The sequence below is a fragment of the Cheilinus undulatus genome, linkage group 10 (assembly GCF_018320785.1).
Source record: "Cheilinus undulatus linkage group 10, ASM1832078v1, whole genome shotgun sequence".
NCBI classification, from domain to species: Eukaryota; Metazoa; Chordata; class Actinopteri; order Labriformes; family Labridae; genus Cheilinus; species Cheilinus undulatus.
Genome location: NC_054874.1, coordinates 32919945 through 32937848, shown reverse-complemented (window position 1 = coordinate 32937848; position 17904 = coordinate 32919945). Strand labels below are relative to the sequence as shown.

The 17904-nt window shown below is 39.7% G+C and overlaps 1 protein-coding gene across 4 annotated transcripts in view; it reads left to right on the top strand.

Annotated features, from left to right (window-relative positions):
* The window catches only part of slc7a2 (solute carrier family 7 member 2), an 18951-nt gene extending 1047 nt beyond the window's left edge, over positions 1-17904 (top strand). For 2 of the 4 annotated variants that reach the window (XM_041797263.1, XM_041797264.1), the window contains exons 2-13: positions 5333-5444; positions 6768-7148; positions 7232-7387; positions 8691-8856; positions 9923-10059; positions 10144-10366; positions 11199-11338; positions 13171-13273; positions 15099-15310; positions 15382-15548; positions 15659-15767; positions 16239-17904. In XM_041797263.1, coding sequence (XP_041653197.1) covers positions 6779-7148; positions 7232-7387; positions 8691-8856; positions 9923-10059; positions 10144-10366; positions 11199-11338; positions 13171-13273; positions 15099-15310; positions 15382-15548; positions 15659-15767; positions 16239-16417 — 1962 coding nt within the window. In that variant the 5' untranslated portion in view covers positions 5333-5444; positions 6768-6778 and the 3' untranslated portion in view covers positions 16418-17904. Of the gene's footprint in view, positions 1-5240; positions 5445-6767; positions 7149-7231; positions 7388-8690; positions 8857-9922; positions 10060-10143; positions 10367-11198; positions 11339-11592; positions 11730-13170; positions 13274-15098; positions 15311-15381; positions 15549-15658; positions 15768-16238 lie in introns of those variants that run through there. The other 2 variants (XM_041797262.1, XM_041797265.1) reach the window with 2 other exon arrangements.

Sequence of the window (17904 nt, the reverse complement as noted above, 5' to 3'; positions counted from 1 at the left end):
TCTCAGAATTCTGACTTTTTTCTCAGAATTCTGACTTTAATCTCAGAATTCTGACTTTAATCTCAGAATTCTGACTTTTTTCTTACAAGTGAAAAAAAAAAAATTCGTCCCAAATTTTTTTTTTTCAGTGGCCCTAATACTCTTCCGTACAAATGAGATAAGCTCGGTTTTTTTGGTTTTTTTTAAGGGAATTATAATGAACAAAGGATACTTTAAGCATAGCAAGTTTTTAATGTTTTAAAAATTCAGACATCAGATTAAAAAAACCAAATAGCCACTGATGCAAGGCAGACCATACACTGTGATTTTAAGCTGACTTTTGCACATGAAAAATCTGCTCACACTGTACGACTGAATCACTTACAACGCACGTCCATTGTGTAGGATTTATGTGCTCACACTGTACTGTCTGATGGTCGAGCACAACCTAAGTGCTCACACTTAATTAATGAAGTTAGGACAAACTTTGGCAAATATCAGTGGAATTTCCATGAACAGTCTCACAAATGGAGGTTGAAGTCAGATCTATCGCTTTCAATAGCCAGATGCAGTGACAAAACCCCTTTCACCGTCTCTCTCTCTCACACATAAACAGCATTGCCAGCATTGCCAACAAGCACAGCTAGCAGCTTAATAATAACAAACAGGCTATCAGCCGGAGGTCTGCATAGGCCTATCTCCTGCACATTTAATTCCAATATTTTAAGGAAGATGCATCCGAAAAGCATTACAGCTTTTTTCATAGTGATTTATGACGGCATTCAGCAGAACACCATTTCCAAAGTTGGAAATTCTGTTTGTGGTTCTGCTGTCACTTTGTGAGAGTGTGCAGTCATACAGCCAAATTAACAAGCATGCCAGAAATCAATCAGACCATTCAGGAGCAGCTGGTTGGGCTGTGGTTGGCCGTCCTGGCCCTCCGTACGCTGCATGTCAAATGACACACAATCAGACTAAAAGTTGCACCTACTTCCAGGTAAGTCATGCGACTCAAAATGAATGTCTGAATCTACTGAAAATCACACTGTAATCAGACTGGCTCTATTCAATCTCTAAACAGAGGCTTGGTCAACAGGCAGGTGTTTTGAAAATTGAGGTTTTCTCCAAAACTCTGCCCATATGTGCTATGTTTTTCAAAAACCCTTTGTCCATATGAAAAATTTACCTTTCAAAGTGGATGAAGTGGCCAGATTCCATGTTTTCCATCAGGCAGATCCATCTTGCAAGACTCTAATCTGAAACAATTACGCCAAGTCGGAGCAATAGGCGGGGTTTAGTTTTACTGGAAGCATGTAGCAATGGCTGCAGCTGGTGTAGGGATAAGCTCGGATGTAGCTCAAGTATAGTGGCATTTTTATCAGAAATGGACCACATTTCTTTATTAAGTGAAGAGAATAGCACTGATAGCTTTTCATGACAGAAAAAAATAATGACGTTTTTTTATCCTCTTGACCTTTTTCAGCATGAGTTTGCGATAGTTACAGGCAGGGTTTAGTTGTACTATAAGCCTGTATAATGGCTGCCACCAGTTCAGTGATTATCTCGGATGTACCTACAGTTTAGTGGCAGTTTTACTTTTTTTAATAAACCAATAGCAAAGAGCAACACTGAAAGCTTTTCTTAGCAGAGATGTTTTTGCATTTCTCCCAACCATCCTTAAGACAAGTTTTATCCACCAAGTGGCGTCTTTCCTGTTGGGTACCAGAGCTGTGGTAGGTTGTGCATACAACCTCATTTTGTCTTGAGGTTCTGATTGGCCCACAATGAGAAAATTTGTCCAATCACCTTCTGAGAATTTTTTTGAAAAGTCTTGCCCAAACTCTTCGTACGGGAGGTGTCCCAGATGACCGTGAAATATTTTCTTTGCAATGTTTTTTAAGAAACAGTCTGGCATGTCAAGATAATGAAAAAGAAAAAACAATAACAGTACAGTGTGGCCTTAAATACTTTCCCCCAGTTCAGTGATTGGCCAGCAGTGGCGCTCCATCAAGTAGGGGGGGAATGGTAGTTTTCTTGAGGCATTTTGACTTTTTCAATCTGTAATCCAAAAAAATCTTTACACATTCAAAAACACAGCCAACCAAAATTAAAAAAAGTCGCTGAAGTCAAAACAGTTTTAAAAGAATGGCAGTTATAATAATATCAGTTATTATTATTCAGTAGTCGGGACAAAAGCAGAAAAAAGCACACCGAAATCAAGTTCCTGAACAACCACCCATTACTGTCTTTTTCTTTGTAACTGTATTTGCTCTGCATTATTCTGATAGCAAAGCCATAACTATATGTGCATCCAGCCAGGATGTTTAGGGATGTGGCACAAAGTAGGCCAACACAGTTTAGCATGCTTCTCATAGATTTATAGCATGCCGTTCTGGCAGAGCGCATAAACATCTAGTGTTTGCCTAACTCATTGTTGCACTGCTTAACAGAGCGCGAAGCAATTTCAGGAAGCTCCCCTATACAAACAGATGGATCCCATAGGATTCAAATTGAATGTACAGTATTCATTTTTTTAATCTACAGACCCACACTCTTTTAATTCGTCAAGTTCTTGTAACATCCTCATAGTTTAAGCAAGTGTAATTTCTTCTATGGCATTTTGCACATCAGTGAGCAGAGGAGCCATCTGTTGCAGGACAGTAGACAGAGAAAAACAATAAAAGTGATTGGTTAAACTAAGCAGAAGTGATTGACTTACTGACGCCTGGCAGCCCTCTTGCACACCATCTTACTGAGCTGCATTCAGGCATGAGGAACCAAAATAAGCTTGATTATCAGATAACTTGGTCTTTGTCTAGAGAAGCCATCAGATTGTGATAATTATGAATACTGTCAAGCCTTGATGGCTGGATTTATTACCTCTGCCAAGGAGGTTATGTGATGGGCAGGCTTTGTTAGTTAGTTTGTTTGTTTGTTAGTTTCTTTGCATCATAACTCAAAAAGTCATGGACGGATTTTGATGAAGTTTTCAGGAAATGCCAGAAATGGCATAAGGAAGAACTGATTAGATTTTGGGAATGATCTGGATCACTTTCTGGATCCAGGAATTTTTTTAAAAGATTCTTTACTATTGGGAGATAGGGCTAATGGCAGAGGTCTGCGCTCTCCGAGTGCTTTTCTAGTATTTTACATGGTTTAATGTCTGTCTCAGAAATGGCGTACTATGATATGGAGTTGTTGCTCTTGAACTTCACTGATCATATTCAAACACATCTGTTAATAAAGCTAAAAGTACCATAACTAAAATTTACCTTTGATAATATCTCATCCAAACCAGTGTACTTTCCTAAAACATGAATAGTCATGTTAGTAAAAATGTAAACAAGTGCAGAAGTAAGGACTGTGAAGTTCATGATTTGTACTCTGACCTAGACAGAGACAGGAAATCATTTCAGCAGAGAATGGGGATTAGAGTCTTCATTGGGGATAAATATGTCCATATATAATACTTCCTGCTTCTAACTAATAAAAAGAGTATTAAGTCAAAAGGGAGCAGATAATGTCTTCAGGCTTTGGTACCCAGACTGTTTTAAAACTGTAATATGAAGAGGCTTTGTCCCTCATTTTAACATCCAAACCGTGGAGATTATTGACCTTCTTAACAAATTTCTTACCCATTTCTGACTCTGTCTTTGTAATTTCTTTATTTTTTTAATAGCATGTAGCATTCGTTGTCTTAATACTCATCAAAATAGATTTGCTTTCCATGAGTTTTATTGTCTTCTTGGCCCAATGACTGCTGCTCATAATCTTAAAATCACTTTATTCTATTCAGAGCTCTTAATCCGTTTGCCTTAGCAGTAATTGTTCCCTCCAACATTTCCTGGTGACACCAGGTTAACTGGAGCGAACAGTCCCAGTGTCTGCAAGGCAAACACCACTCAATCTGTTGACCATATCCACCTTTTTGAAGCTAGGTCACTCACCCATTGGAGGGCAAATGCATTCAATTGGCTTCACAGAATTAGTGCATGTCAACATTAAGATATGATGAACCAGTGTCTCCTTTCCATCCTTACCATGGATACAGCAACTGCCTGAATGCAAAAGCAAGTATATTATGGGCCTTGGAGGACTGTGCAAAACATATCTCTCTATAACACCATGAAAAGCAAATGTATGAAAAGACATTTTAGATTTTTTTCCTGTTTTGGAAAGGGAAATGTAATGGGACCATTTCCAACTGGCTTTGGTTGTACCAAATCTGACTTTATTGCCACCTTTTTAGTAAACAAATTTGTGTTGCATAAGAAAAGCAGCCAGAATTTATAATATATTTTTCACCCAGCCCACCACCAAGAGAAGCAATTGCTCTCCCATCAGCATGCAGGACAGATAATCTCCCTGCAGCCAAGGTTAGTGGGCAAGGGACCATGATATTCAGTTGCTTAGCTGGATGGATGGACAAACTAAGAGAGAGTAAGCTGTTTTAAGACAAAGTGTCTGGTCTGTTGGTTGGACAGCTATTCCAGCTGCCACCTTCCCACTAAGGTCTGGTTTGAGCTGGTCTTGGCACTTTATTACCTCCACTGCACTCCCAACCTTAGCTGTAAGGAAGTTTTTGGCAGTCTTTTATGGAAAAAAGTGACTTTTTCCCAGCTAAGGGCTCCAGTGTTTCTGTGGAGGTGCTAGTCTTTAAGTGGTGTACCAAAGTGAGCTGTGCTATTGATTTGTAATATGCATTGGTCTAATAGCACAGGGAACATTGAGCAATACTTGTCTTCCATTAGGAGGACTTAACCCCCCAGTACTGTAGCTTATCCACCCTTCATTGACCAATCAGCACCCATGCTTTTAGCAGCACTCTTGTGGGCTGTACTGGGTAAACACCAGTGTCTGCCTCAATGTTTGTCAGCGTCAGTTGCCCAACCATTTATCAGTAGTCCGTTTGCATGTGAGCAGCTGGGATCTATTTAGCCTGAATGTGCTTTGGAAATCACTAATTCTAACCAGAAGATTCCTTATTCATGTCCTTCTGTGCCATCCCAGGATTAGAATTCATGGTGCAATGTTGTCTTTAATTCCTCTAAATCACAAGCATGGAGGTAACCCCTGCCCCCCCAAGTCCCAGGGGACCGCCTCCTCCCCTTTTGCCTCCCTGCTCCAGGGACGTCACTCCCCTGGCTGCAGTAGGACTGGGAGTATGAGGGGTGAGGCAGGGGCAGACCCTATGAAGGAACACTGGGGACAGAGGGAGGCGTAAATGTACTGCCCCGTACAGAGTACATGCCAGCATTTGACAGTGTTGAACACAGTGCTGCAGCAAAGTTTGAAGCAGCACTTCACGGGATCAGTGGATGTAAATTGACTTTTACCTGTGTTCCTTGTGCAGCTTAACTGCTGCTTCGTGTGGAAGACGTTGGGGAGAAACACAACAAGGCTTCAGAGAGCATTTTCTTTTCCCCTTCAAAACATAGACCTGTCAGATCTTCCAGTGTCAACAGGTATGTGCATCTCCCTGAATAAGCAGAATTCTGATGTTTGTTGAATGTGGTTGTGCTTATGTTCTAAATAATTATTGTCTTTTTTTATTGGACAAACTTTTGCAGTGGGTTTGAGCTGTTAATTGGAATTCAACAAGTTCATTTTCAGACAGTATCTATCATACAACTATTTAAAAAAGATGATACATGGAATAATTTTACAGAAACAATCTAAATATACATTTTTCTAATGCAAGTTTAAAAATACACAATTTTGCTTGTCAAAATGTAGTTTTTGTTTCCTACAATTATCATTTTGTATCCACTGTATGCTTGAGATGCTGAAAAATGAAAGGCATTGTAATGCTAATAAGCTGTCACATTCAAAACAAATTTCTCTTGGTCTAGAGGAACACTCTTTAATAGACATGAATGCGTATCTGAATGGTTGTCAATGTTAATCTATGGTCAAGATAACCAGAAGGCTGGTTCAAAAAGACTGAACTTCAAAAGCAAACTTCGAAGCTATTCATGGGAAAGAAGCAAATTGTCTTAGTCTTTTATCATAATGTATCCATGCAGATATGTTGGGTAAAGGACTCAGCAATTTTACTAATGTGGAGAGACATTTTTAGACACAGTGAAACAAAGACGACTATGTAGTTTGTCTATTTATGTCCTATTTTATGTAATAGGTTAAGAGTGTGTGGAATGTCTTTATTGTGTCATGGTCCCCATATGAATGCATCCTTTTGACAACTTAGATCTGCACCATAACCCCAAACAATAGATTCTAATGGGACACGACTGTATGAACTTTACCGCACTATAGGACTTGGCAGTATTCCTAAAATGCACATCATAGTTTGTTGGGTTGAGATCCATGTCAGCACTTACCCACCTTTGTGTCATCCTCCCATGTTATGCAACTGACATTGCAGCATTTTAAGATCTAGATCCAGGAAAATGTGAGACAGATGGAGAAAATCAAACTGTGCTTATGGGCTCAATGTTTGGCTTCCCAACTCTTTCACCTTCTGCAGAGTGTTTAGAATAGTGCAAATAGTGTTGCATGGAAAAAGCAGTAGTAATTATAGGGCCAAAAGTTTTCCTTTCTCAAGATATTTCAAATAGTATTTCTTTTTTTTTCTGCACCCTAGAGGCTGTCAAGTTGTGTCCGTGCACACTTGCATACCAAGACAATTTGATTTATCAAATCATAATTCTCACTCATTCAGCAGATCTACTAAGAGGGTGTGTCAAAGTCAACACATCTGCTCTTGAACACTGTTAAGGAGTTCATATGTTACACAGGTTTTCTTCTTTTCTCTTTCTATCTTTCAGCTTGTGTCAACATGTTGGAGCAGGTTCTGTCATTCGGGCGCTCCCTGGTACGCAGGAAAGTGGTTGACCTGAGCTCTTTGGAGGACTCAAAGCTGTGCCGCTGCTTGGGAACCATTGACCTCATTGCCCTGGGAGTTGGCAGTACTCTGGGGGCTGGGGTCTATGTCTTAGCTGGTGAGGTGGCCAAGGGTGACTCAGGCCCCAGCATTGTCATCTCCTTCTTAATTGCTGCTCTAGCCTCAGTCATGGCGGGCCTGTGTTATGCTGAGTTTGGGGCACGAGTCCCCAAGACTGGCTCTGCTTACCTTTACAGCTACGTGACTGTGGGAGAGATCTGGGCCTTTATCACTGGCTGGAACCTCATCCTCTCTTATGTGATTGGTGAGTTAGTGACACTCTTTGGAGAAGTTGATAAAAAATAAAATAATGATTGGTTATGGTTTATTTACATTGTTTTCTCATAGGTACCTCCTCAGTTGCCAGAGCTTGGAGTGGCACATTTGATGAAATGATAGGAGGACACATAGAGGTATTCTGTAAAACCTACTTCAGCATGAACTCTCCTGGCTTGGCTCAGTACCCTGACTTCTTTGCTGTCTGCCTGATACTGCTACTCTCTGGTAAGTCACCAGACACTGTCTGTGAATAATAGAATTTAAGATGATGTGTAGCTAAAAGAGCAGGAAAAAAGAATAGTAAAAAGACTCAATGCCTGGCCTTCATGAACCAAAGCTGATACGATCCAAAACAGACAAGTTATGAGCCTGTGTGAAACATGCTTAATAGAGAAATAGAGTCACAGGATTATAGTTAAGAACTTATAGTCCAGGCATCATTTCTGTACACCAGGACCAATAGCAGCTGAGGGGTTAGTCTCTTCAGTTGCTGTTGAGGACTTGGCGAGTAGTCAGTATTAATTTCCCATGGTCATTTTGACCAGAGTTCAGGAATTCAAAACTGGAGATGATTTGGTTAAAGCCCACATTAATGGACCTCAGACTAAGATTGAGAAATTGTTATCATGTGTTTTATCCATTTGCCTGCCAGTGAAATCATAAGACGAATTAAATGTTGCCCTAAAACAGTTCACTCCTGTTTGGTTGTTTTTCAGTGCAGAAGATGTTGGAATCAGCCAATGGTTGACTTCCTTTTCAGCTCTTAACAGAATTTTTACATACTATTGTCTACAGTTTTTTGAGAGATCATCCAACCAAGAGATATCCTGATTTTTGACATTTCAAAAGGCTCACACTAAATTTACTCGTTAGTCCCAGTAGTCCAACTGCTAAGAGGTGTGGTACAGACATTCATGTCACAATCAGATTGTCATTTGATTTTCTCTCAGACTTTTCATCAAGTTCAATCAATAGGTCTCATTGATACTTTTGGTTGTGAACTTTGAGACATAGACTGTTAGAATGCAAGCATGCTAAACTGAGACTGTTACTGTTGTCATAATATGACCATGGACCAATATGATATTATCATATGTACTCATTATTAACTTTACCCACTAACAACTAACAGTATACACTCAACAATCACTTAACTGTAACAGGAATACGGGATTAACTGCTCATTAACACAAATTTCCTTTTTTTCTGACTCATCTCTGTCAACCCCTCGAGAGGGTTGTGGGTGAAAATCCTTCTATAGGTCATCAAGTTCTGGAATATTTCGACCAGCCTGTCTGGCACTAACAACCATGGCACATCCGAAGTCTAAATCACCTTCCTTTCCTATTGTGATGCTTGATTTGAACTTCATATCATCTTGACCATGCCTATGTGCCTAAATGCATTGGTTGCTGCCATAGGCTGGTTAAAATTGTAGTGTGTATCAGTTATAGCAGTGCTTGTATTTCCATTTAAAGGGGGACAGAAATCACTGTATTGTCCTAAGAATCCTTTTGTTCAACCTTAGGACTCCTGTCATTTGGGGTGAAGGAGTCAGCCTGGGTCAATAAAGTCTTCACTTCCATCAACGTGCTGGTTCTCTTGTTCGTCATCATTTCTGGTTTTGTTAAGGGTGACACAAACAACTGGCAGATTACTGAGGAATCCTTAATAAACGTCACTATCGTTACCAGGTAAGTGAGTCATTGTACTAATTTTGTATATCATGCCCACTGATGTAAAGCTATTCTAAAAAAATATATGCAGCACCGCTATCAGTAGGACTGTTGGTCTAGTTTGTTTTTATGTAAACATGAGGGCAGCAGTGGCCAGGCTTTACCTCATGTCACCTTCTTTTCAGGGTAAAGTCTTGTTATGTGCAATGGACCAAGCAGTCAGGGCAAAAAGAAGACTGGTTCAAAGATTAAAAATAAATAAATCAGGTCTCTTAATCAAAAATTGTGTTATCAAAAGCAAAAAGTAGATTGGTCTTAGATAGTAGGGCAATATTTAAATTAGATGACCACACAAAGGAGGACTACACACAAAATAACTTAAGGCCAGATCAGACTACAGGGTTTTTTCAACCAATTGTGTTGTCGTCATTGACATGCCTCCAGATGCTGAACAATAGGAATGCATTTGCTCCCTAAACAACAACATAACACAAAACACAAGGTATGGCTTTTAAATAATGAAACTGCATTTATGGGAACAAAACCACATGGTTCACAGTCACACCCAGTGTTAGTATCAGTAAGTTTTCAAAAAGTGACGTCTTCAGTTCACTGCTAGCAAGTTTTTTGGGCAGCTTTGGCACGCACTTTTGTTGTGTTCAAATTTTCATGCAAAATTGCTAAACTGTCTCTTTATATTTAATGACATTAGCTAAAAAACATGAAGCACCATCACTCTTCCATACCCTAGCTTATTTGCTGGTACTCTGTTTGCTCTCTCATTAAAGGGCAACACATTTTTGTGGCTGTTATATCTGCTATTATGAAATACTTAACAAACCCCAACTTCAAAAATACTAAAGTAGCTCTTTATTTTGAGACAAAAAACAGTGACAAAACAACACACATCCAATGTGTGTGTACTTAAGAATGATTTGTTACCAAAAAGATAAGTTTCAAACAATAATTAAAGGAATAACCTGTGTGTAATGAATGTCAAAACTAACATGGTGTTGTGTGGATCGTGGCCTGCAACCGTCTTGCGTGGCTGTATCTATCACAAACCAAAGTTTCTATGTTTCAGGAATCTTTCAGTGACAGCCAATGTGAGCAGTGATTATGGAGCAGGAGGATTTATGCCCTACGGCTTCAGTGGAACCTTGGCTGGAGCTGCCACCTGCTTTTATGCTTTTGTTGGGTTTGACTGCATTGCGACAACAGGTAAGCTGCATGGGATTTAGAATGACTGATATTTTTCAAAGCTAAGTGTAAAGTTATTCATTTTTATGTGTGTGTGTATTACAGGTGAGGAGGTTAAAAACCCTCAGAGAGCCATTCCCATTGGAATCGTGGTGTCCCTGACTGTGTGCTTCCTGGCATACTTTGGTGTGTCAGCTGCACTTACACTTATGATGCCATACTACTTGCTGGATGAGAAGAGCCCTCTGCCCATGGCCTTTGAATATGTAGGCTGGAGTCCGGCAAAATATGTAGTTGCTGCAGGTTCACTGTGTGCCCTCTCTACCAGGTAACTACTGTCTTTACAGAAAAAAATGAAATTCAAGATTTCAATACTCATATTAGAAAAAACAAAATTAGATGTACGGTAATGAAGTGAGCTTAATTTGTGATATGACTTTAATTTCTATTTGATGTGGTTATTTAACATGGGTGATAATGGTGAATGAGATTTGGCCAGAAACTTTGACCATATACCTCTGTCTACGTCTTACTTTGGGATTGATTCTTGTTGCTTTATGGGATGCTGTGGGCATGGTGGTTATTTCTGTGTTTTTGAATACCTGTATGCTTTGAAAAACATATTAAAACTAAGTTATCCTAAAGAAGGTGACTGAGCTTTTTCATATCAATATACTGTGTAAATTCATTCTTTCTTTCTTCCTTGATGGTTGTTATATCATTTCCTTCTCACTTGATTATCCCTGGTGGAACCTTCCACTAATCGTATGATCTGCATTAATGTGCATTAAGTTTGTCTTGAACCAACTACATTTTGATTACTATTGGTCTGCCCTTTGGCAGATTTTCTCACAGTTCCTACCAGTTGTGAGAATACGTTAACACAACTGAAATCAAATCCAATCTCTACTTTTTTAAAACAGTTGTAAGTTCTTAAAGGACATAATAGCCAAGATGTTTACCCTTGAAAGCAGCTACTGTCTTTTTCATTGTTTGATCCCCTAGAAAAATAAATGCAGGATAAATAAACTATGAAAGAAGAACCATCAGGAAAGAAAGACTTGCTTAAAAAATCTGTGAGTGTAATCTTGTGTGTATGTTGTGTGTTTGGGGCTTTTGACTAACGTGTTGGTCTTGCATGTCTCTGCTGTCTCATGCAGTCTGCTGGGTTCCATTTTCCCCATGCCTCGTGTAATCTATGCTATGGCAGAGGATGGGGTGCTTTTCAAAGCCTTAGCCCGAATCAATCCTAAGACGAAGACCCCGCTTATTGCCACTATGACCTCCGGTGTAGTCGCAGGTGAGAGCCGGGGAGATTTCAGTGTGATCACTCCTGCTAATCTTTCTCCACCAATCAACTGTGAAAGTAACCATAAAAGTTCACATAATGATTTGGTTGTCCCGTCCCTCAAATGGACCCATTTAAGGTGACTATGTCCAGTTTTAAGAGGGTTTTCCCTCAGCTAATACAAGCTGTTCTTTCACAGTTGTGCAGGTGTCATGTTTTCTCTCCTAGAATGCCCTCAACTTAACCATGAACCCTCTTCTTCCTAGCCTGTTGGGCTCCATGTTCCCTCTGCCGCGCATTCTCTTTGCCATGGCACGAGATGGCATTCTGTTCAAATTTATGTCCAAAGTGAGTAAGCGCCAGTCACCTGTGGCTGCCACCATGGCAGCAGGTACCACTGCGGGTAAGCTCCCGAGACCAGGACACGTCTATAATGGGGTTGTATCGTAGACTTGTTTTGGGATTTTATCGATGCACGTGGTGTGATGATGGTGACTGCATGTTAAAGTGCTGTTGGTGTTTCCCAAAGCATGCCAGAAAGTATTGTGTCACTTAATTTATGGACTTCTTTTTCACCACCTCAGCCAATCTGGCTTTATGGGACTTCTCTGGAAAAAAGAGCCTTTATTCAGATACAATAGCTGGAGTCAGGAAATATTGGGAGAGTGGGGGAAGGCATGCACCAAACAGCGCAGAGACTGGGAATCAATCCTTTGATCAGTGAGTTGAGGACTCCAGCCTCTGTGTGTGGGCACCTGCTCTACAAACTGAACTAAACCAGCGCCACACTGTTCTACTTTAGGCATTTGATTTTAACAGATTAAACTCTCACAGACTGGTCTTGGAAATGGTTAGCTTGGCACAAAAAGAAAAAATGGGAATCAGTTACAATGTAAGATGGTAGCCTTCTCTACAATCTGAGTTTGCTTTATAGCACTGTTTGAATTTCTGTTGTTTGGTACTATGTACAAAGAAGAGATGATGTTTACATCCTATATATTTACTTTAAAATGCACGAATCTCCATTCAGTTGACCATAGTGAAAAAAAAATTCATTTCTTGCAAATGCTGATGTGGATGTAAGCCTCAAGGTGATTTTATAGATGCAGCAGAATTTGATTTTAATCCTGCAAGCTGGTCCCAGTGAATCAGGACTGAAACATTCAACATGAGAAGGAAATTCCAATTGTTTTAGCCCGTTTTTAAACTAGTCTTAAATGCTTAGTAAAACATCTAACTTTGGAACGATTTACTGCTTATGAAGATAAAGAAAAGAATATATCCAATCTTGCTTGCTTTAATAGGACTGGCTATGTTTATTTTATAGCTACTTCAAAAATGTCATACTAATAGGATCCAGATTAAGATTAAAGTTGGATTCTGCTCATGTTTAGAAGTTTGGGTTAAAACCTGCAGTTATGATTTGACAAGCAGAATTGTGCAGGGGAGCTGTCTTTGTTATTTTTGTTTTAATGTAATGTTGAGTGTAGCAGTGAGCATACTGTGTTTGAACTGTGCTGCTGAGATCAGCTCCATACTGGGGTCTGGTGCTGAGATACAAGAAAAGGAACAACAGTGTATCTCACATCAAACACCACACAGTGAGGAGATTATTACAGCTGTCAGCCTTTTGTATCCTTTCATTGTGGAAACATGTTGCATGAAACCTTTTTTTAAATTATTATTCTCATTTTAAAGCTGCAAGAAAATGATTGTTGCACTTGTGTGGCGTTTTCAATGTATGATTCAAAAAGGGTTTGTTGTATCGAGTAATTAACCTGTTTTAAATTTCCCTTTAGAGTTGTTTGTGTTTGTGTTAAATTTCGTTTTTTTTCTTACTTTAGCCATCATGGCCTTCCTGTTTGACCTTAAAGCGCTGGTTGACATGATGTCTATTGGGACTCTGCTGGCCTACTCATTGGTTGCAGTGTGTGTCTTGATTCTGAGGTGAGTACTAAATAAACGAATTAAAAGAAAAATCCCCTTTCAGAAAAAAAATACTTTTGCAACATTGTGAAACTGCATCTCTTAACTTTCCCCAAACCCACAGGAATGATTACCATGTAGCTGTACACCTTGTGTTATTGCATCACAGTGGTGAAGAAAGCGTTGTGAATGCCACCATTGTTTTGACTGTGAAGTGACTGCTTGAGTGAAAGATGTTTACTCAAGTTTTGTGTTCATATTGAACTCTGTGCACTTCTGCTGTTTGCAAAAAGCTTTCTCATCACCACAAACCTAGTAAACAGAAACACTCTGTACATACTTAAGGTTAAAATAGGATTGAAAGCTGAAAAGCTGAAAGACATTTTTAGATTGATTTTATCCAATGGTGATTTTTTTTTTCTACAGCATTGCATGATTTAATTTTGCTGCTACCTTTACTAGGTCTCTCTTGTTAAACAGATTTTCAGTCTCAGGGTGCACTCTGAAGGTGAACCAATCTAACCTGGCATGCCAGATGGATTTGTTTCACACATCCACCTGGTAAACCACTCGTAGACAGCGTTTGGGAAAGAGCATAGCCTTTGAAAAAAAACTCGGAGGTTGATTGGATGAATGTTCTATCTGTCACATCTTTACGGGCCAATCAGAGCAACAAAACACGTGATGTAGCCGCTACAGAGGTGCGCCCCTACTGAGGAGTAAACTCCGTATAGAACTGCATAACGCAAACCATGGCGACTATAGACATGTCATTACATGACTTTTGTCATTTTTGAAAAGAGAACAACTCACTGCTGTTCTTTGTTCTTCTTCTAACAAAGAAATGTCATCAAGTTCTGATAAAACTGGTGCTTTAGCAGCATACAGGCTATCGTCTTCTACCATAATTGCACTCCTCTTTGTTGCTGCTTGCTTACATCATGACTCCGCTGCACCCGAAAGTACTGCCCCTCATTGCTGATTGGTCCTGGCACTTTCTAACTGGACCCAAACAGTTCATACGGGAGCTTTGCAAGATGGATTCGCCAGTGAGAAACACAGAAACAAGCGTATCCATCTGCTTTGCAAGCTTAGCACCAATCTGTACTGAGCCCCAAAGTCCAGTTTGATTGACCAGTATAAGGGCTCCACATTGGGCTCCAACAAGGTACACTTGGCCTTGGCACAGAAGGAAGAGGTCGGGTTTGATGGGTACGATTGCTCATGCATTTGTACAAGCATGAGTAACAAGATGTAACGAAGGGTTGATAATGATCTTTTCCCTCGACAGTCATTTTGAACAATGTCAGAGTGTTGAACAACGGTATCTGTGGTGGATGTGGATTTTGGACCCAGAAGGCAAACGAAGTTTTAAGGATTTTATTGAAAAACCCAGAAAAACCAAAACCGCCACAGGTATCTAACCAAAACGACTCAAGATAGTCCACAAAGTGAGCAAAGTTACCATCATGGTGTCCATATATTTCCTTCATTGTGGCACTCTGTTGGACTGTACATCTTGTAAACTCTTTGTGTCATGTAACGACATGATGGCATATCTGTGCTTAAGCATGGCTGGGCATGGAACTGTGAGACTGCAGGCTAGCTGGGCCTGGAGGGAGGGGGCCTAATGTGCTTTTGCATGGAACAGATAAAATAGCCCTAGATTGGTTACACCCTCAATGGGGTTTCCAGGTTAATAAGGGTAAATTTAAAAGAAAAGACAGTGGTTATTTTGCAATGAAAGGGTTTTTTTCGTGAAGTAAAGCATACCTTTTATAAGGTAAGTTTAGTGCTCTGAAATAAAGACTTACGACCTTTTATCTTTGATTACTTCACCTTTAAGATATCAGCCTGATGGAGCACTGGAAAGGCAAGCTCCCACTGGGGAGAAAGACTTCCTGACCTCTGAGGAGGGTGAATCTGACCTGACCGAATCAGAGTCCCACCTTAACATGCTGAAAGGTGGCAGCTCCACCCTGCAGACCGTCCTGCACCCTCCTGCCTCCCCCTCTGAGCATTCATCCAGTGTGGTCAACATGTCTATCTGTGTGCTAGGTGAGCAGATCAGGCTCTATGTTTTATGTTTTACTATATGTAAAGATTAAATGTCTGTTTTCATATAACAGTGCTGCTGGTGTGTGTGGTCAGCTATCTCACCACGTATCATATCAGCTCCATTGTTGGCATGGAAGTTTGGATCCTGGTGTTGATGTCCATGTGTCTACTCATCTTCACTGGCTGCATCTTCATGATCTGCAGGCAGCCTCAAACTAGCAAGAAAGTCTCCTTCATGGTACGTAACTGCTTACTAAGCTTGTTTTCAAACCAAAGCCTGCATTAATGAGAACATGTTATTGTCCTACATGTGAAAACAATGGTAAATTTGTCCTTTTGTCATCTCAGGTACCTCTCCTACCATTTTTGCCCATTCTGAGCATATTTGTCAATATTTACCTCATGGTGCAGCTAAGTGGGGATACATGGATACGTTTCTCTGTGTGGATGGCTGTTGGTGAGTTTCTTCAGACTATGGATGCAAACATTTACAAATAGATATCACCAGCAGCAACTCTTGGTATTAGTTTAACATATTTGGAAAAAAGGCACTCCTTTTTTACATCAGAAAAAAAGTAGAATCCCAATGTCCTTTGTATTTTAAGTATGATGCTTAAACTGATGGTTGGCTTAGCACAGAATAAAGAGAGGGAACAGGGAAAAAATAAGTCAATTTCCAGTGGTTCTGTCCTAACTGGAGGCAGCATCACAGTAACGACCAGCATCCAGACTAGATGATTTGAATTAACTCTTCATTATTCATATTTAGAGAACAGATTTGAGAATGGGACCAATCTCATCTCACTCTGTGATAAAATATGAATTTAAAACATCAAGCATTACACTCTAAACGTTACACACCAGATTTTCTTTTCCCAGTGATTTTTCATTTTTGGAATCTAAAATCTAATCTAACTCTCCTTCTCAGGATTCCTGATCTACTTCGGCTATGGCATGTGGCACAGTTTGGAGCGTCAGCGACAGCTCAGACATCCTTCAAACAGGAGCAGTACAACGGAAAATGAAAAGACCAATAGGGGGCAGCAGGATGCAGGGGAAAAAGACCGGGAGCGTTTCATCTGCCCAGAGAAGACCAGCCAGTGCTAAGGTCTACTTGCTCAATCACTGATTCTGTGAGGCCACAGATGCATAAAAGCACACAGAATCTCTGCCTTGATACACCTCACCTCAGCCACAACAATGCTCAAGGCAGCATTAGTATTCTTTTTTAGCGGCCACATGATTTCAGGCCGCTCTGTTACTTCTATGGAATCAGATCCTCTGTCGAGCTCTATGGACAGTATGGAGACAGAATTAAAGGACAGGGAACACTGCAGAGTAATGTTCAATGTTACAATGAAGCAGTACAGAACTGCATCAGAGTTTTTCTGTCTCATTATGGACTTGACTTGTTAGTGCATGACACACATTCTGTTATTTTATACTTTTTTGAGTGAGCTTGGACAAGTAGTTACCTAAATGCAAGAATAAATCTGTGTAACCCATTTGATTAAAGGAGTTTGATCCAATTATGTATAAATAAAAGCTGTAACACTTTGCGAAGAAAGTACATAATGTAATTTGATGTGTGGAAAAGGACCAACATTAGGTTGAAGATGTGTTGTCAGTTATAAAGTTTAAATGTATTTTTTAACTGCAGTAAAAGTTTGCATACTACTTTTATATCTTTAACACAGCGGTGTGTGATACCTGTATGAAAGGTTCATGAAGATTCTGCCACTGTTGAAACACTGTAAGCCAATGTTTATTATACCAATAGTTTTGAGGGCACTTAGGACCTCATGACTAGACTTAGAACTGTCCCAGAGACCAGGCCAAGTTTGCATGATTCAGGCTTTTGTAGTTTTTAGTCAACAGATTGTATCTCCTTTAACTTTCCTGGTGGTTTATTCAGCACAGGGTATATTTTTTATTTTTGTATTGTGTGTTTAATCTCTGAACTGTTGCATTTCAAACATGAAAAGGTGTTCTTAGAAAAAAGATCTCTATTTAAACAGTAGTTAGATCTGCCATTTCTTCACTTTCAAATATACTATGCTGTATTTGGCCAGTTTATCTGATATTTAGTGATTTTTTTTGTTGCCGTTGCAAAGATATTGCAAATGGAATTTTTATTAAATTAATTTCTTGACCAGAGGTCATCAGAGATACAAAAATGGAGTATTACTGTATGTATAAAATCATTATTTGTCATGGCATGAACATGGCATATAGTGGCAGAAGGAGTAAGGTATTTCATTTTACTTGACCTCCCCACTGAGGGGAGGCATATCATAAAAACCCACTAATTAATATTTATGCACACATATTTAGGAATTTGGAGTATACCAACCCAAAAATGTGAAAAAGACCACACAGTTCATTGTTTGTGGCCCGCCTTTGTCTGCAGACATGAAGTCTGATGGTCTGTTTAGAAATCTGTTGAGTTTCATGAGTTATTATAACAGTACCTGTCCCTCACTTTCATTTCAAAAGCCATGGACACACAGCTGTACTCATATCAGCACACCCCATTGAAGGTTGAGAAACACCAAAGCCAACTGTTCTGTGAAAGCTAGTTTAGAACTATTTTC